This window comes from Pseudoliparis swirei, chromosome 19 (assembly GCF_029220125.1).
Source record: "Pseudoliparis swirei isolate HS2019 ecotype Mariana Trench chromosome 19, NWPU_hadal_v1, whole genome shotgun sequence".
NCBI lineage: Eukaryota > Metazoa > Chordata > Actinopteri > Perciformes > Liparidae > Pseudoliparis > Pseudoliparis swirei.
The window spans coordinates 20,745,469-20,766,529 of record NC_079406.1 but is presented as its reverse complement, the minus strand read 5'-3'; the positions used below and the strand labels follow the sequence as shown (position 1 = coordinate 20,766,529).

General features: G+C 41.9%; 1 protein-coding gene across 5 annotated transcripts in view; it reads left to right on the top strand.

Annotated features, from left to right (window-relative positions):
• The window catches only part of enox2 (ecto-NOX disulfide-thiol exchanger 2), a 151,963-nt gene that overhangs the window by 108,813 nt on the left and 22,089 nt on the right, over window positions 1-21,061 (top strand). For 4 of the 5 annotated variants that reach the window (XM_056438973.1, XM_056438970.1, XM_056438972.1 and 1 more), the window contains 4 exons: window positions 10,725-10,880; window positions 12,050-12,115; window positions 16,348-16,554; window positions 19,944-20,177. In XM_056438973.1, coding sequence (XP_056294948.1) covers window positions 10,725-10,880; window positions 12,050-12,115; window positions 16,348-16,554; window positions 19,944-20,177 — 663 coding nt within the window. The remainder of the gene's footprint in view (window positions 1-10,724; window positions 10,881-12,049; window positions 12,116-16,347; window positions 16,555-19,943; window positions 20,178-21,061) is intronic. The other variant, XM_056438971.1, reaches the window with a different exon arrangement.

Below are 21,061 nucleotides of genomic sequence, written 5' to 3'. Positions count from 1 at the left end.
GCCGCGATGATATTCATTCTCACCGATTGCTCTGCTATCTATACGGTTAGGTTCAGCAGCCCCCTCCCACTCCTTCTCCAAAGAGTTATTCTGTCTTTTCCTCCATAGAAAGCCTTTCCCTAAAGCCTTTAATAAATCACTTTCCACTCCTTAGCTGAAATGCACTTTCTTATTTTGTGTGTGTGTGTGGAGACGAACAGTCTCCCAAATGCACTCCTCGAGAAATATTAAGGGAAGCAAGCACACTCACTCACTGGAGCCTGGCATATTTCAAAAACGGTAAACAAAAACCTTTCTACTGAGACGAGAGAGAAGACACAAGTGATAATAAAAAGAGAAGCCGAGGAACTAAACCCAGTGTTGGAGGTGAAGACTGGATGCTGAACACTCGCAACCTTTTTTTCACGAGTGTGTGTTTCAGATGAAGTGTGTGTTGAAGGTGCCAACTCCCTCCTCTTGAACTCTATATGCAGCTCTTTAAGGGCCTTTTTTTCACAGCAGAGATTTTAACTCACTAAAGCAGCAACAGCGCTGGTGTAACTAACGACAGGAATGATGGTCTGTTCCATTTCCAGTGTTTCATTAAGCTTGCTCGGCACCAGAGCCCTGAAACTGGCCCCCCAAAAAATTGGAAGCAATAATTATCTGTTATTAGCTGCACCTTTGTTTGGCAAGTCAAAATGTCTGAAGGGTCAGATTAACAGCTCTTGCATGTATATAAGACCCTCTCCCAGTTTTGGCCTGCAGTCATACTTAAAACCAGGTGCATGTGTTTGGTTGTGGAATGTGTTTGTGTCATGGAAAAGAAAACCGAGTAAGAACAGTTGTTACTCTGCGTGGGAAAAGATAGGTCTTTTTCACAGCAGAAAGGTCACAGGTTCAAAACAATGTGACCTCTCCCACTAAGCCGTGCCAGTGAGCCGGCATGCACAATACCTGGACCCTGGAACTAGCTCACCTGAGTGGCACTCACTCGATTCTCACGCCATCAGCTACACCTGTGCTGTTCCTGCTTTGGCTTGCTGCCATGTGTGAACGAGGTGAAAGGCCGAGCTCACCAACGCGGGTGGTTTCACACTATCAATATGGGTTTTATGGGAAAGATTAATTCATTCATTGTACAACTCGAGACCCGAGAGTCGGTCATTTGACCGTTAAAATACTGTAAATTGACCCGATAGCACTATGTTCATCATTATTAGCCACAAGAGCTACACTGGTATTGCTTCCCAGTGAAGTGGGAACTACCACAGAAGCAGTGGTGGTTACTTTGCCAGGTTTATACGCATGTCTGTCTGTAGAATGATTTTGTAGGTGCTGGATGCACGCATGAAACTCAATAGGTGTGTAATTGAGATCAAAATGAAGGTAGGTGTCGTCCAAGCATGGATGCCAGCAGTATGGGTGTCACCCCACTTGAAGGCCCCAGCCCAATTTGGAGTTGCAGCTGGTGGGATCCCATTGCAAGATGGTCTCCATTTAAACTTGGGTTTAATTACAGAGGACAACGTGAAGCATCTGTGTTTCTATAGGTTTTTTTTCAACAAATTCTGTATTATTTAGAGCCAAGTTGTGTATATTTCAGCTTTCAGGAAAATCTTGTTTACATGAACTCTATCCACAACTCTCTGTACGACTCTGTGACATGAACGTGCCGTCAGGTTGCAGTTTGGCGGAGCTATGCTAGAAATGCAGGAGTTCACCGGATCCTATATATAAATAACAAAGACAAAGGAGTCATGGTGAAGTCAATCAAGCACAGCCATGTGAGTAAAACAATTAAATACTCCTTTGTGGGTTTACCACGGGGGGCCAGGCCTTTGAGCCTGGATTAAAGTAATGCATCAGGTATCAGAGGCGCTTTCTGACAGGGAGTGGAGAGAGGACCGAAGGAAGGAGACTGTGATGGAGAGGAAGGGGACTCGGGTTACGAGGACAGCTGTGTCTCGGCTCGTCCATCACCTGGAATAACAGCTGCTGTTTCCCTACCTTTCCCTCTTCTTCTTTTTTTCCTGTCCTTTTTCCACCAGCCTAAATTACCCTCCATCTCATTTATATCTCATTACAGCTGAGCCTGCCTCTGCCACCCTGAGCCACATTGGAGGACTCGCTGTTGATCTGTTCTTCACACAGGCTCCTTTACACACTCAGACCTCACTGAGTCACGCTGACATGCTCCTCTGGGCTCAGACAGTACGTCCTATCAACCAACGGAGCAGCCAGTCAACAGTTGACAAATAATTACACCATTAACACTGGTTAATGAATTCAAGACTTGTTTTTCTCTTCCAGATGGTCAATAAACATAGTTTTGAGCTCTCTCTCTCTCTCTCTCTCTCTCTATCTTTGTCTCTCTGTCTCTCTCTCCACATTTCAAAGAAATTGTACATATAACTCACAGGCTTATAGTTTCCATCTATGCATTTTGTTTGTACTTCACTCAAGGCAAACTAACTTATTTTATATATATATATATATATATAGCTCAAGGTAGCCACGAACAAACAGCGCCACAACACTTCATATATTCAGCTTGTATGACGCCTGAGCTCTGTATGATATACTTTGTCCTAAACGTGGCATCTGCTCCTCTTCTGTCTTTTTGCTTCATGACATTGCTGTGAGCCCAAAGCTTCTCAGGCAAACACTTTGAAATGGTGTCACAGTCGTATTCTGTCATGAGGGACTTGTTACCGGAGCACCTTGTGCCTTTGCAGTAATCCATGTGGATTAGTTATTGATTCTCCATCATGACGGAACAACAACAGGGTGAGAGTTCACCACCACTGTCTCTGTCCTCAGTGTGTTTTTGCACACCAACAATTGGTCACATGCTTCCTGCATGTTGGTTTTAGTGGGTTTATGTTTCTCAGTTTTAGGCTCATTCATTTTTTGTTTACCACAGTCTCTACCTGCCTCCAGCCAAGCGCATTCATCCAGACAGACAGCTGGATAAACAGACCACTGGGCACAGCCTTGAACAATCGGCAGCCTCACACAGCCTGCTTCTCGTCTCCAATGATGAGTTTTATTTCTATAGATGAACCGGACAGTGGTTGTGTATGTTAGAAAGTTATTATTACATGTTTGTGTTAGTGAAGTGTTTAGATTGAGGGATGAATTGGACTCAGGCCAAAGGCATGAGGCAAGTTTGGATGTACTTTATGGTAAATGTTGCACACAGTATAGAGGAATCCTGATTATCTGATCCATCATTGCATGTGTTGTCTGTCGGGGTAGAGGGATCCATCCTGCCTTGCTTTAACTTTCTCCCCATTTGTTTCCTGTTAAAGGACATTTTTCCTCTGAGTCAAGGATCTGAGGATAGAGGGTGTCGGCTTTTGGACAGATTGTAAAGTCCTGAGGCAAATATGTTATTATTCATTTATTCTGGCCCAACCCAAGCTGTCCCCTCCATTAAACCTCAGGACATGAGAGGTTAAATCAGGGGAGATCTAAAATAGAGACCCCGCCCCTCCTCAGAGAAATCCCAGTCATAGAAAATTAAAATAACTAGAAAAATGAAGTTGCAATATTGAACAGAAATCTAACACTACTCCAATGCCGACAATAAGTTCAACAGAATCCCCCAGAGTATTGTGCAATGTCTGTTCTTCACACTGCACCTCAAGTAAGCGACTGTGTCAGTCACAGATAACTTGCTGGGGAGCTGTTGTAGCTAGAAAGGTGGAGATGACCCTCCTCCTCCAAACGGCTCAGGGGAGGAGAGCAACACCGAGTCTGGGGACCCAACACGTTCCCCGAGTTTAACCCTTGTGTTGCCTTCGGGTCAATTTGACCCGATTCAATGTTTCACCCTCCTGTTACCTTTATATTTACTAACATATTTTACCCTTGAGGTCAATATGACCCCAGCTATTAAAATCTCCAGAAAATTATTAGAATTAATATTGTTTTCCAAGTTTAAGTGTGAGGTACTTTATGTTTGTTTGTTGACTCCCGAAAGAACACCGACATTAAACATTGAATCGGGTCAAATTGACCCGAAGGCGACAGGAGGGTTAAATATTGAATCGGGTCAAAATGACCCGAAGGCAACACGAGGGTTAAGGAATCTGTCTGGCGTTGTCGGGATGTCGAGCATACCTCAGGAGGAATGATGTCATCTATTGATTGCATGTTCTGCCCTCTTAATCGCTGCATTCTGAATTTGTATTGTTATGATCATAACGTCCATACACGGTGTCCGGTCTAATGATTGGTGCTATTCTGCAGACTGTGTTACACACAGCATTGTTTAAGTCAGTAAAACCCAGAGATGTAAATAGTAAAGTGAACCTCTGTCTAATTGTTCAGACGGAGCAGAGACAGTTTCTGTGCTTATGGAAAACTTGAAAGGGCCCAGATGGTCAGAGATGAAAGGTTATGATGAATAATCCACATTTCAGAAATACCAGGATATTTACTATTTGTAAATAAAGTGTTACACAAGGAGTTTGGTTTCAAATGAATCTATTTACTTGAGAGTGAATGTCACCAATAGCAGCGGCACTGACTACATAAATCTATTTATCTAATGCTTCGCCAAACCACAAAGACAAACGAATAAAATCCCCAAATATATTTTTACGGCATGACGGATAAGTCATGTCTCGTGGTTAACGAGCTCAAACCCCAGATCCAGTGGGAATTGTGAGAACGGAGCAGCAGTGTGAGCCGTAACGGCAAAAATCAACATCTGGTTCTCACATATTTGACATGTGACACAGACCAAGACGGGGATATCCTTTTCAAGGAGTGTTCACTGCGTCTCACCCCAACCTTCATCTGTGTTCTCTCCAGCTCATTCAGGCTATAAGCAGAACCAGATGGAAGCTATAGAGTTCCTACTCCTATATGCATTGCAAAATGCAGACATTTGGCAACCTACCAGTTGTTCACAACCTTTTTGTCTTGCGATGCCTGAGAATGAAGCACCGTCTTCTGTATGTTTTCAAGCACTTTGTAACGTTTGTTTGGAGAAGTGATCTAACGGGCCTCATCACAGTGACTGTGGACATGAGGAGTTCAACCGAAGACATATTTACTTTTCAGTTTGATTTATTTCAATTCTTTTTGGAGATCCAAAGTGGTGAAATCCAGTATTTCACAGAGTAACAACAGCAATGAGATCCAAACTCTCACATTTGACTCCACATCACCTAACCACCTTTCAGTGAGACCTTGTGAAAAGTAGCAGAAATTAGTCTTGGTTTTTGTTCCTAAACTTTCTCCTGTGTGTCTTCGTCTAACCTTGAAAGTACATTTTTATTTAGTGTAAACCATAACGATGTAGCAGCCCAGTGCCCACACCATACATCAGCACTGTGTAATAGGCTTCTCTATTAATAACAGATGTCTATATACATTTATTTATTTTTATATGTATATATATATATATACACACACACACATCACCTAAGGGAAAACATTAATCATTCTCACACATGTTTTTGCAAGGTTATCAGAATTAATTTAGATGCACATTCTTTTGCATTAACACACACACAGACACACATAATCACCCTAGAGAATAGATAAGCAGGCTCCGGGGACAGAAGACTGTCTTTTGTCTGCTGCATCCCACTCATCCTCATCCCTTTACCCACGGTTGCCACAAACCCTTCCACCACTGTACACACACACACACACACACACACACACACACACACACATTGGAATATATGAAAACTTAGTGTCATGCTTCATAGCCAGTCATTTTAAGAGTGCTCCCCATAGGAATGTATAGGGCACAAGACGCCCCAGATATGAATCGGGGTCTTCTCATTTTCACACATTAGCTCTCCTGGATTAACATTAGGAAATATACTGGCTGACATGCACTCCTTTGCCGTAAGTGTTTTCCAATCCTTGGACCGGGTGCCGTGCCCCGTTCTGCTGACTGCTCCGGAGCTGTGCTGGTACCATGCCAGAGGTTGTTGGGCAGCTTGTAGCAGACAGGGTAGATATAGAGTATGTCTAGGAGAAATAAATACAGCAGTTGTTATAGGCTACATAAATGGGACTTCTTGACAGTTCTTCCTCTCCAGGGCAGCTATATTAGATTGTGGGCTTGATAGTGTTAAAGGCTAGATTTGTTATGGAGATGTGACTATGGAGGTGTCGGATAAAGAAGACAGATTTTTGAGGCCAACGTAAGGAAGTAGATTCTTATTTAGATATAATGCAATAAAGAGATGGAATATCTTTTATAAACAGGGAGTTTTTAAAAACTTGTATTCTTCCCTGCCGGCTGGAGTAATGTTCCTGTAAGAGAAATTAAGTCCGATATGTTCAAATAAAAATGCAAAGAGGGATGCCTCTTGGCAGAGATTGAGCGAGGCAGATTTCAGCCACTGGTCGGGCTCCAGGTGTTGTGGCTAGCTCGCCTCATTAGAGAATATTATCCTGCATGCCTCATAGCCACCGCCTGTGTCCCCCCACAACCCCCCACAACCCCCCACCCCTCAGCTGACTGCTAGAAAGGACGCTTGCCCTGGAAATCAGAGAGGAGTCGAAAGGGAGGGCAGACGGGGATGACATTAATAGCCAGGAGCTTCACATAATCTTTTTATAATATATCTTTGCACCTCCTGATTTGATGTGCAGCTCCAAATGTAATTACTCTGAACAAACCTCCAGGAAATAGATTGTTTAACATATTCTTAAAGAGACCATAGTGTGTGTGTCTGTGTGCACTCGTGCATGTGACTGTCCAAGGAAGAGGTGTGAGCAGGGAAGTGTTCTTGAATTGTAATTTTCCAACATGATGGAGAATACAGACTGTATTTCTTGTTCGTCGATTATACCTACAACCACAGTGCTACTCCTTCATGAAGTCAACAAATTATTATGAAGATATTTAAAACTATTTGTACCTGAATCCAGAGCTCTCTTGGCTCAGACACACACACTATACGTACGTCCAGCCTTCCACTGTTGCTTAGCCAATACAGATTATAGCCAGTGGTGCGACACGTACTCAGATCTTTTACTTAAGTCGGCAATGTCACACTCAAAAAATACTCATACAAGTTTAAGTACAAAAGTATTATCAGCTAAATGTACTGAAACTAATCAAAGTAAGAGTAGGATTGCTGCTTTGGAAGTGTGTAATGATGTAGCAAGGGGAGGCGGGGGAAAACGTAAGTAAAGCTGGTTGATAGGGATACTGTTTACTTTCTGTCCTTGAATTACACTATTTGGTGTGAAACGGGTGTATCAGATTGTGGTTCAAGGTGGCGTTCACATTCTTTGGATCTGCTCTAATATTGGAGAACACAACTGTGATGAAAGTGCCCTGATGACCCATTACAGATTACTGGACGGGGAATGGACTGCTTGTCCTTTTTTATATTTATAAAAGTGTCCTCTGTGGCAGCAATTGCTAATTAACCTCATCCACAGTTTCCACACCCACCTTCACCTGATCGGCTGAAAATGTAATGTCTGATTCATTTCAGAATCTTATTTATCTCCTTTGAATGCTGCTATTGGACCAGGGCATGGCTTTATTTTTAAGGTTTTTATACAAGGTTTTTCGCTGTGATTGTTTACACGACCGAGAATAGAACATAGATGATGAATGACCTAGGTCAGTTTATACCTGGGACATTGCTATTACATTGAATGCCCCTTATTAACTGGGCTTACAGTAGGTGTAACCGTTTTCGTTCTGGGGTTCTGGGTGCTGAAACCAAAAGAAAATGTAATAACAACGAATGTTGACTAAGATCTGCCAATTGTGAAAATGTAAACTATGAAATAGATGTTGGTGAAATCACCTATAATGGACCATTTAGCTCGAAACTGTTCTTGCAGACAATAAACAACTATGTTTACTTTGTTTGATGGTGCCTGAAACCTGCAAAATAACTTCATAAAACCGTGCATTATTTTAACGAGCTTCCTCTGCAGTGGTAAAAATTTTAAAATTGCACCCGCTGTGACATTCTCAGCCTCAAGGTGGCAACATCAACATGCCGACTCAAGTTATTACGTTCCTTTCCTGCAGGTGGCGCTCGTTAGCGTTTGTTGAATTAGTCCGACTGCAGTGCTCCCTCCTGTGGGGAATCTGGTAGAAGAGTCACCAGCTGATCCCTTTCCTCAGCATTTTATCTGCACCGAAATAAATGATGAAAAAAGATGCATCACACCTCACTTTAGTGCAGCTAGTGGCTGTTGGGAAAGTGCTCCGAAAATGAAAAACCTTCCGGAGTTTTGTACTGTAGGACATCCATAAGTTGGTGAATATCCTTTTATAACGACACCTGTTGTAAGCAGAAATAATGGGAAACATTTTTAAATCTCAATTCTGGAATAATTTTCACACCGACTGGCAAAACATACAAATCCAACTGTATAATAACAATTTAATTCATGTCTGGAACCAAACAGCAAATCCCTTCTGAAACTACAAATACATACTGTACATTGGATGAAGTGCAGCAGTGTGCATGTTCAGCCGTCTCCACTTACAGCATCCGTTGTAATGAGTAGCACTGCAGGAGGGAGGAAATCATAGTAAGTGATGAAACGTGTCCTCCAGCTACATTGATGAAAGTGCATATGAGAGAACTCTGCTGTAGCTGGAAATCCTTCAGAAATAATCACACAGCTTTGCTTCACGCTCGGTTCAGGTCTTTGGGTCTTAATGGACGAGGATAAATACATAGACCCTCTCCGCAACACACACTCCAGAGGGAACACGAGCAGCACTGCAGTGAAATTGCACCAGCCGAGCCCTGATGTCACCAGATCGTTGCCGCCGTGCGAGCTGAAATCCAGCCTGCGTTGATATACGCGGAAGAATATTTCCTAATGTTACCGCTGTAACAGTGGAGCATCGGCGCCGCCGAAAATGGAATGTCAAATTTCCAAAAGTATATTTTCGAAGATGTTTCCAATGTTTCTTCTGCAACCTCCAACAGCACTGCATTTAGTCCCCCCCCTCCTGCGATCCGTCTTACTTTCCTTCGCCTTAACGTGCAGAAGAAGCCATCTATCGCCCGGCAACTAGGGTCCTTCTTATCACCCATTTCCTCTCACTCAGACACCTGGTTAGAGACCGATGGTGAGGTCATCAATAGACGTATACTTTCCATTTATGTTCCTTTTAATGTCGTTCGCCAGGCATTCGCTGTGTTTTCTTTTCCTCTATCTGGCCTCTATTTCTCTTTCCTAATTTTTATTCTTCAGCCGGTTTTATCAGTCCAACGTCCACACCCTCTCTCCTTCCAGCGACCTGGTTTTCTGTAATGTGCATATTACTTAACTCTCTGTCACCGGGTGTAATTTAATTAATCCATTTTCTCTCCTCCAGTATATTTTCAGGAAATCCGTTACTGGGAAATGTGGTATCTATTTCCAATTGTATATTATTCCTCCTTCACTGATGAAGATCAGAAAAGTCAGAACTGTAATATGAACCATATTATAATAAATGATAATGTTTATTGCTGAGGGGAATCTCACAATGAACTTCAAGTGAATATGTAATCACAAGTGCAGCAGTACACTTTCATAGTCAGTTCTGTTAAAACCTTCTGAGGTGTTAATTCAGCGGTATGTTATTCTTGAGGTCGACGTTAGTGGTGGAGCTGTGCTGGACTGCATTATATCAAGAGGTGTTTCTAATGTCTGGCCCACTAACCCTCCTGTTACCTTGACATTTACGAAAATATTTTACACTCGGGGTCAATTTGACCCCAGCAATTAAAACCTCCAGAAAATTATTAGAATTAATATTGTTTCCCAAGTTTACGTGTGAGGTACTTTGTTTGTTTGTTGACTACCTAAATAGCCCTTTAAATATATAAAAAAGTTGATATTTCTTATATGTTTGACACAGTTAAAAACAGCCTGGGGTCAAATTGACCCCAAAGGTAACAGGAGGGTTAAATTATACAAACATGAGGGGGAAGAATATGGGAAATGTGTGCTGTATTCCCCCCGATTCTACTTGTCATTATGTTGCTTGTTTATTTAAATGATTCGGATTTCATCAACTGTCTTCCCAGCTTCTGGTTCCCATTAATTCCACTGCATGTGTACTATCTTCCAGTGTGTATGTATAATCTCTAGCGAAGGATTTGTTTCAGCAGAGCGGTGCTCCTGCAATGCACGTACGCTGGTGCGTAAACATTCACACACCCTGCGGCATAATTTTCAACTACAAATCCTCTGCAGGTGATGTTGAGGCACATACCGGGGGGCAGCTTCATTTCCATTTCAAAAAGCTCCATACTGGGACTCGCACGCATGTGCACATAAAAGCACATGTGGTGGCTATGGATGCCAGCGCTCGTATGTGTGTGTGTGTAGGTTTGCGTCTGTTTTCCCATCTGTCTGTGCATATATATACTGTAAATAAAGCCTCTCCGTTTTGTAGGTGTTGGATAGGACTCTCTGCATTATCTATAAGGTCATCATGCAAGCAGTAGGAGTGATAGCGAGAGTGACTCAGTGAAAACTTCTTAAAGTATATCGTGTTGTTTTTGTGATGATTTATTCATGAATGGCGGTGTGTTATGAGTAGGCGCTCGTGTTTCACTGGTGTAGGCAGAATAATCACTCCTGGGAATTTGTGCACAATGGATAAAAAAGCAAGGGTTGAAGTAATACCCGACCAAGGGGTCATCTGTGGAAACCAGTCAGTGCTTCATTGTGTTGGTGTTCTCCTCTTTCCCCGTGTGAACTCATTCATGTGTCTCTCCTGCCTCCAGATTTTGATCCCGGCCTCGGCATGATGGCTGGAATAAGCCCCCTGAATCCCATGATGCCCGGCCTCGGCATGGTGCCCGGACCCCTCTCCCAGGATTTTCCAGTTATCAAGGAGATCATCCACTGCAAGAGTTGCACCCTGTTCCCCCCCAACCCCAGTAAGTCATACTAGCATGCTCGTCATGCACCTTCTGCACCCACACATCTCCCTCTCTATGCAAAAGAATCGCACCACAGTAAAAGACATTTTGTAACATTATTAGGGGCTTGGCGAGACGACTTCTTCACATTGAAAAATATAGTCAATACAAGATCCACATCGTTTCAGAAGCCAATTGCCCTCCTGTGGTGGGAACTTTGTAATCAAGATGCACAAGAGAGGGATGGATGTCTATAAAGGTTTCATTCTTGATATTCTTTTATACTTTTCTGAATACCTCTGTTTGCTCTTCTGTCTGCTCTTATGTCACTGCATCCACAATGTTTACTCAGGTTAGGTTGAGGTCACTCTGACTGTCAGTCTTCTCTGGACTTTTAACAAAATAGACATTATAATGCATAAATTGATTCCATATCCCACACAATCAATGTTGACATGTTTATACTTTAATTTCTCCAGCCGCATGCTGATTTAGTAGTTTTGATTTTACTTAAGAATGTCATTTAGATTACATTATATTATCAGGACTGCAGCTAAGGATTATTTCTGTTATCCATTAACCTGCCAATAACTTTCTAGAATAAACCTTTAAAAAATGGATTCATAAAATGAAACCCTAAGATATTCACTGTTTTTGCACACGACTACGGAGAGCAACCGTAACCAGAGCACAATCATTCTAGTGTCAAAAGCTTTGTGCAGATATTCTAAAAAGATGTGATTTGTTTTAATTGGATGCAACAAAAAAAAGATCACGTGACAAATTAATGTGTTTCATGGCAGATGTCAGCATGTATATTTGTTCGGATCTTTCATCTCTGCAAAGACTGGAGATTATGCCTTACTTTCATATGTCAGACCCGGGAATTCTATTTTTAAAAATGTTATCCCAATAAGGGAAACTTCAACCAACAATGCGTTTTTCATCTGTGTTGTTGCTCTATATTTTTTCTCCCCTCTTCCTGCCAAACGATTAACCTCTTCATCATGAAGTGCATTTACATCCACACAACAAACTTTAGGGCAAGTCACTCTGTATAATCCTTTCTAGATGTGTGCTGCACAAGCTGTTGTTTATATTAATCTCACCTCCACGTTCCAATTATTCAGATTATAAAGCAAGTAGTGGGGGGTGCTTTTGATTGATCCCACCTTTTGCTTTTTCAGATTTCCTGCTAGAAAAGTTTCTGCCTGGGGACTTTATTCAAACAAGTCTTACAAGTCATCTTCAAGGTGAACTAAAACAAAAGCTCCTCGACGCAGTGGCATTTGGGAGTTTACCATCTTTTCACCAACCAGAACACACACTCTTGCATTCTCCTTTTTCTTTTATCACACATATGAAACAGTTTTTCAGATGTGCTTGCATGTATGTGGTGTGAATTATGGCTCATTATAAACAGTCACTGTGACAACAAAGTGCAGAGGGATAAGCTGGTTAAAAGTTTAGCATCACAGAGGAACATCTTTTTCGGCGATAATCATAAGATCCTCTGTATGGAGTTGTAATATTATTGAATCATACAGTGAGATCAGTGGCCCAACAGCCCCACTAGTTTTATACATGATAAGTTTTGCTCTGAACCAGACATGTGTTGGGGATGCAGACAGTTCCTCAGTATGTGAGGAAAGAAGGGAAACGAGCATTGATGCAAGCTGCTTTCAGGCTTTAGCAAATATCACGGGCGAAGCGCCGGTGTCCAGGCAACAAGCTTGCATACGGTGTCCATCACAAATAGTCACGACCCTCGGGCTGCACACACTCAACCTGACACTGCATGCAGCATCCCCCCTCACTGACCTGTAGCTGAGCCGCTACACGCCTGCAGCCCTCCCTCAGCTCTCTGGCTCTCTCTCTTCCAGCTCCTCCTCAGCGAGCATAACTTACCATGAGTGTGCATCCTCATCAAGCTGTCGTCTCGTTGCATCCTCCTCCTCAGTCAACCCCTTACCATGCAGCCTTAACCCCTTTTTCGCCTTCTCCACTGGCTTTACATGACATATCATTTAGCTGACGCTTTTATCAAAAGAGACTTACAAGTGCATTCAACCGTGAGTACAAACTCAGAACAACAAGAATCGAGAAAGTATCCTGGATGAGCTGCAGAGGTCGGATGGCGCTAGCAGGTAAACCTACCAGAAGGGACTTGCAGTAGTCTAGGAATGAGATGATGACCAGAGCCTGGGCCAGAGCCTGGACCAGAGCCTGGACCAGAGCCTGGGCCAGAGCCTGGGCCAGAGCCTGGGCCAGAGCCTGGGCCGCCTTCTGAGTAAGAAGAGGACGTTTTCTTCTGATGTTGTGCGGCATGTAGCTCCAGGAAGGTGTTGTTGCAGTAATGATGTCAGTCAGGGAGAGTTGACTGTCGCTCCCTCTCACCTATCTAGAGATAAAGGTGGTATAGCGGGTTATTTTATCTACATAGTTTTGAAAAGACTTTAATCGGACTCAACATTTGAGCTTGTGGACTAACTTGACAATCTGATTATACATCAAACTCTATCGTCTGTCTCTTACTCGTGAACATTATTTTTGAATGCAGTCTGAGAGAATATACTTATCTACTTTACGGAGAGATGAAACGTATTCTCTTGAGGATAGTGGCAATGTGTCCCAGTGTTGCATATGCACACATATAGTTAGCTGAAAGAAAGTTGCAAGTAACTTTTTTTATTATCACAATTGATCAGTCAAATAAGATCCGAATGAAAAGCTGCCGAACTAAAATGGGTAGTGGAGTCTCAGTGTGGTGCAATGAGCTGTTTCTATGTGTGAATAAACGGTCTCGCGTGCAGGTTCCTGCCTGCTCGTTGTTCACGTGTGACGAGAATGGACTCAACATGTTTACTGGAGTGTTTGTAAATGTAGTTTATCTTCTGAGTAACTGTCCTTTGAGGCTTGAAGCCTCCTTCCTGTGGCTATAAAAGGGTGTTTAGCCAGACGAGGTGATGGATGGTGATGACCTGAGTTAGTGTAGCACACCAGTGGGTGGCCACGCTGACCACAGACAGTCTGTGTGTTTGCTTATGCTGTCTGTGTCATCCATCTTATTAGTCAGCCAGTGATTCATAATGACCTAAAATGCAGTCTGCTAGTTGTAGATTTTCAAAACATACAATAACTAAATTGGCAGAAAGCTAGAACATATTGGATATTATATTTCCATCCAATGCAACAGATTCAAGTCTGTGGGAGTTATTGAGGTTTGTTGGGTTTTTATGTTTTATTGCATTATGTTGTTCAATATATGCAAATAAGTTGATCAAAATGTTAGAATTGGTATATAATATAATGCAGTTTTTAAACGTTCTACATTATCTTCCTTGCCTGTCGATATTGGATATTTCCCATCTGTTTGTTTGTTATTGTTCTATCTTGACCCTGAATCCACCCTCTCCTCCAGTAACTCTTGTCTGCATTCTAAAATTGTTAATCTTGAAGTGTCTCACAATTACAAAGGAGACACGCGTATCTATTGAAAATGTGAACCCCAAATCCATCACCCAAAGTGTTATGTTCTTAATATCTGGTTTTATATTATATTTCTTGTAATTCAATTGGCAAATCATAAAAAGTTCATATAAATCTGTCCATTTACATAGCATGTGCTAAACAGTGTCCCCATTGTCCTCTAACACTCGTAGACCCAAAAGGTCAGTTAATTTGGGACTCTATTGCACACTTCTCTCATTTCCTTTTAACCTTTTCTGTGAATCTCAAACCAAAAGGAGTTTAATCTGCCAATTCTGGAGGTCAAGGGACAAACTGCTGAGCTCTTGACTTCGTTCAGTAGAGTTTGGGTCCTGAATGGATATGCTTTTCCTCACAGGGTATTATGGAGAGGGGCCAAAGGGTAGGAAGAGTTTATATATCGGTTTCTGTGGCTTACGAGCCTCTAAAAAGGGGGAGCCAGAAGGCCGGATCAGAAAATCTAAATGTAGGGCATGAGAGCTGTCGAACCGGATGACTTTCTTTAACAGCAGTCTGCAATACCGAACATACTTTTGTGTCGAGTACCAGTTTACCGCCTCACTTAGACTTTTATTCCAGTTTGACAGAGAGAAAGCTGATGAAACATCTGTATTACTGCATCGCGCCAATGCTGGGTCTGGAAATCCTTTTGTTCCCACGTGAGAGAGACCGCAATATATCTGATCCACCTGCTGCTTATCAGCGAGGCCCTCATGAAACCCCTCAGGTATCCAACCAAGTTCAACCCCGGTTCTTTTCAGAGTATCGATATCTACAAGGGTGGGATCATCAGTAACGCTGATTGCGAAGCCTTTCGAGCAGACATCCAGAAATGCAGCATCCTGAGTGTTGCACTGATTAGCGAGTTCACTCCTCCATCGACCCCGCTAATCACATTCATCATGGATGAGAACGCTGATCTGTTGGAGATTGGATCAGTCAACACTCATCTGTGTCGAATAAGTGATTTCTGCAATGCATGGGGACCTTTCACATGAGAGGATATAAAATCACTTTGTGGCCAAAAATATTTAGTTTTTAAGCATGGAATGGTTTTGATATTAACATGTATCTAACAAAAATGATACAAAGTTATCATTATTGATTCATTCGGCTTTTAGGTCACGCTATGTTTAAAATATGACTTGATTGAATCTTGCAGCATCGTCATCCAAACAATGTTGCCTGTTTTTCAAAGTTATTAATCGTATTAAACAAAGAAGTTCTTGTTCTTCTTTAAATAGTGTGACCTGGTTCTTATTCCTCTCCACCTGAATATGTTGGACCCCAAGAAAAACCCTTGTGGGATTTATTTGTAATTCATGCCCTCTTGATATTTTGTATTTATTTTTGTTTTCCTGAGTCATTATGTGATCCTTAGAGTTCCCTTTTTGCAGTTATTGAAGTGTGACTTTCCCATCTCCAGACTCTCCTCAAATATTTCCATTGATCATGCAGTTCTATCATATTTTCACCTATATGTTTCACTCATATGCATGTTTAATATGTCTATGCACCTGGTATGCAGTCCGTACAATATAAACACACAGGCTTTTGTTAGTTATCGGTATCATTGCTAGTCAAATGTTGCCATTAATAGAATTCATATGATACATACATTCAAAAAAATGTTTGGGGGGGGGGGATTTACAAGAGAGCATTTTCTTCAGGTTTTTTTCTTTTCTCTGTTCAGAGAGCATGACCTAATATTTATTTAAAAACGTGAAAACAGACATCCTCAGGTCTGCCAAAATGGGTTTAATCAGTGATGAGAACAGTACGTTCTCGCCATTGGAAATATTCTTTTTATATATATCGAGCATAATTTACACGCAACATCGAGTGTCCGTTGTTTTCCAGCTGTATTATCTCCACATGAATGCAAGTGCACACACTTTCATAATTCAGATTATTGTTGTCCAGCCATGTCTTAATATTTCAACCGAGTGACGGCTGAACAGTTTTTTCTCTCCTTTGTTCCACCGCTTTTGAACAGACCTTCCACCTCCAGCTATGAGGGAACGCCCTCCAGGGTGTAAGACGGTGTTTGTCGGCGGTCTGCCCGAGAACTCCACAGAGCAGCTCATCGTGGAGGTCTTCGGGCAGTGTGGCGAAATCATCGCCATACGCAAAAGCAAGAAAAACTTCTGCCATATCAGATTTGCTGAAGAGTTCACGGTGGACAGGGCTCTCTTCCTGTCGGGTAAGCTGTCGTAGCTCTAAAACCTTATTCTGTAAGTGCTTATTGCCACGATGTTTCGTTATATTGGTGTGAGTGCCAATAAGACGAATGTGAAGCATGAATATAAAGTAGGTCCATGTCACAGTTACATTTGGAGACCTCTGCCGGTTGTCAAAAAGAAATATTGCATCAGAAAATGTTGAAGAAACAAGCTTTTGGTAAGAAAGCTATGGCTGTTGAGATGCTGTATTCACTGTTGCTTTCTAACCTTTAGATAAATTGAAATAACAAACCATTTAGAAGTTGATACAGCTGGGATCTGTGCCCTCCTCCCCATCGCAACAGTGGACGAAGCTCATGTGTATTGTATAATTTAGTCTGCCATCCCAAAACCAACACAAGGAAAATAGAATTTCTCAGAAATTAAGTTAAAATAATTACAGCTGGTGGCCAGGATCATTAGATGATTCAGAATAGTCTAGAAAGAAACCCACATAACCAGCAGTTACACCCTCTTTGCAACTGTTTAGCGTTGACTATAGGAAAGGACAGTGAGGAAACTTACTGGTGAGATTAATAATGGTCGACTGTAGCCAACTAGAAACTCAAACAATTTCAATTCAATTCAGTTTATTTGTATAGCCCAATTTCACAATTTACAAATTTGTCTCGGAGTGCTTTACAATCTGTACACATAGACATCCCTGTCCCAAAACCTCACATCGGATCAGGAAAAACTCCCAAATAACCCTTCAGGGGGAAAAAAAGGGAAGAAACCTTCAGGAGAGCAACAGAGGAGGATCCCTCTCCAGGATGGACAGGTGCAATAGATGTAATGTGTACAGAAGGACAGATTTAGAGTTAAAATACATTCAATGAATATGACAGAGTGTATGGATAGTTCATAGTAGGCATATTCCAACAGGAGACATACTCAAAAAAGACCATCTAATGTGACACCAATTTATGGTTTCTTATCTTTATTTTCACAGCTGCTCCTTGAGCCCAGACTTCTTCAATCTCTGTGTTGGCCGTATGTTCTTACTCTGAAAAACCCATTTAACCCAGAAGCCAGTTCAGTCATATTCCCAGCATTATTAAGTCACAATGTCTGTTTATGGTTTGTGTGGGAATTATTTTGAATGAGAGGTCCTGTGATTTAGCCTGCCTCTATTGTTACGGTGAGATGAGGGTGCTGATGTCCATGTATTGGCCAGATGACAGAGCTGTGCAGTTTTCCCATAAATAATACCCCACGCACACACAAATGCATACACACACTGTAAACACAATACCCAGCAATGACACAAACTCCAGCGGCTCCGGCACACTGAGATCTTCTCTATATGAAATATTGAAGTAGTGGGAGATTGGAAGCCTGAAGCAGGGATAGTGGTCTGAGGCAGAAAAACTCAAAACTCACACACATTTATTCCCCCCCCCCCCCCCCGTCTCCTGTGATGAGGGTGTCGGGCCTCACAGTGAATCACGCAGGGCATCATTAACGTATCCGACTCGAGCACACACTCGCACACGTGCACCCAAACACTCAAGACTCAACACTCTGATCATTTTAACCAATTAAATCACAAAATGGGCATGATTTCCCTTCTGATCCACAACCAGCCATTAGTGAGAATTGAGCAAAGAGGAGAGTGTGAGGATGAGAGGAAAGAAGGGTTTACTGAAGGGATATTGTGGTAATTCAGTGCCTCCAGAGAAGTAATTGGCCTCCCTACATCTCTTGTGTATCGAACAAAGAATGCAGTCCATCTGTTCTGCACAAAACTCGACATCCAACAAGTGGAATAGTTGTGGATAAGGAGGATAAGGAGGGAGGTGGTAGTCAGCTCGACCCCGATGAAGAGCTCGCTCATTGGTTTCTCTGTTATCTGTTAAGTAGTTTAAATGCAGTTTGTGGTGATTGAAAGTCACTTTTACTCGACCAGAAAGAAAATCTGCAGCATAAAGACTAAAGCTCATGTCGGTAGCTTTTTGCTCTCCTGCTCCTTTACGCCTATGTTGCTCAATCAAAATCTATGCCTCCAGCCATGTCTTTCATTTGCATTAAAAATATCTGTAGTTCCCATATTTAAACTCTTCCCTTTTTTTCCCCTCAAATTGCTTAAGCAGGCTAGAGATCTACGGTTTACAGATTACCATATAGAATATTTTACAGAATGTAAAAATGAGTGGCCCCCAGGTACAAATGGGGAGCGTGAAGTTGACAGCTGTCAAAAATGAAAGGCATTCAGGCGTTGCAGTGGTCTTAAAGGTGGAAACCATGTAAGCGTGACTTCCTCATTCTGAATACAACGAGGGGTCTCTGTCACCCACTTTTCTCCCTCCCCGTTTCTTGTTTGACTGAGAGCCTGCAGCCGCGCTCCAGGCAGTGGTGCTTCAAGCTGAATAGTCGTCAGCATGCTAACACGTTCACAATGACAATGCTAACATGCGGATGCTAAGCATTTATCGTTTTTAATCAGGGTGTTTGCACGCTAGCATTCACAAGTCAGTACGAAACACAATGTGCAGCTGATGCTAACAGAAAGCACATTAGTTTTGCAGATATCTAGTCGTAAACCAAGGTATCGGATGAATGAAATGATGGCGCTACATGAAAAGCCAGGGGATCATCAAAGGGATTAGCATAAACTAGAGAGGAGGTGTCTGTGTGCAACACATTTAAAAGGAATCCATGCAATAGTCATGAAGGTACTCAAAGCTCAACGTTATGCTTGCGCTCGAAATGTCAAGGGATCCCCAAAGCCATTAGGATTCATCCTCCGGGACGCAAAACATGACATGGAGCCTTGAAGCTCTTTGGCTTCAAATCAAAATGTATGTATATTTATATATATATATATATGAAAATATACATATGTATATATATATATTTATATATATATATATGAAAATAATATACATATGTATATATATATGAAAATAATATACATATGTATATATATATTTATATATGAAAATATACATATGTATATATATATATATATATGAAAATAATATACATATGTATATATATATTTATATATGAAAATATACATATGTTATGTATATATATATATATATGAAAATAATATACATATGTATATATATATATGAAAATAATATACATATGTATATATATATATATATATGAAAATATACATGTGTGTATATATATATATATATATATACATGAAAAAGAAGAAACAATATTAGTTTTTTATAAGTGCATTAATGCTCCTCATATATATGCACAGTGTGTAAATGTCATCAAACTGTCTCAGCTAACAGATGACTTTATTTTAATTGTCGAGTCCCCCGCTTGTCCCATCTGCTTCTCCCATCATTTTTACTTTTTACTCTCCTTTTCCCCCCCTTTTTTTCCAAACTCTGTTACCTCCCCACAGGTTACCGTATCCGTTTGGGCTCCAGCACAGACAAGAAAGACACCGGCCGTCTCCACGTGGACTTCGCCCAGGCCAGAGACGACTTCTATGAGTGGGAGTGTCACCAGCGCATGTTGGCCAGAGAGGAGAGGCACCGGCGCAAGATGGAGGAGGACCGCCTCCGGCCGCCCTCCCCTCCGCTCATCGTCCACTACTCGGAGCACGAGTGCAGCCAGCTGGGAGACAAGATCAAAGGTTGGCAAAATATTAAACATACACAGTAAAATAAAGTAAAACCTCAACATATGTCAATCTGAAGGCATTTACATACACAGCAGTAATTGTCACGTCGTTAATGAGCAAACGGAGGTAAATAAGGATCCGCTCATGGCACCATCATTATTCATGCGGAACAACAACCGACAAGGCAGGGAATAAGGGAACAGAAGAGGTCTGCATGTGTGTCGCCGTGCTCGGCCGTTTGTGCACCTGTAAGCCAAGGCGTTACAGGAAGGGTCCGAAACTGCAGCTCGTAAACTGACCAAGCATTTCTCTTTATGTTCTAACCAATTCGGATCATTTGTTTTCAAAAGATGCTTCACCCATGCTTCATCCGTTTACTCTTCCCTCAGCACATGCTCCCCTCTCTTATCTTGTCCTCTCTCCTTTCTGCTCTCCTCTCCTCTGTTCATCCTTTGCATTTCCTCTTCTCGGCTTCCTGTCCCGTTTCCAGTTGGATCAACTTGTTTCACGAATGAGCGATGGTACTTCCAGGTCTCAGTCACAGCTGCCCGATAACAGAATGTCTGACTTCTCCAGCTCTCCCTCCCCCGGCGCTGGTGTAAAGAGCTCCTACATATTGTTGTTTTGGCCAAGGATTTGTTTCTGAACTCTTTTGGCTGCTTTTGTGAAAGCACACATCCTGGCTATTTGCTGCAAATTTAACTTGACTCTTTCCTGAATCTTCAACTCGTATGAAAATAAGTGGTTTAGCGCTTTCCAGTTAGAGTAATATGTCTGTTCTCCAAACCCAGTATGTCCTTTCCACGACATCAAACTCACAGCAGGATTTATTTTTTACCAAGGCCCCTTTTTCTTTTTGTTCTCCCCTCAGGTGTCATTGAGGTCTGTGGAGTTCT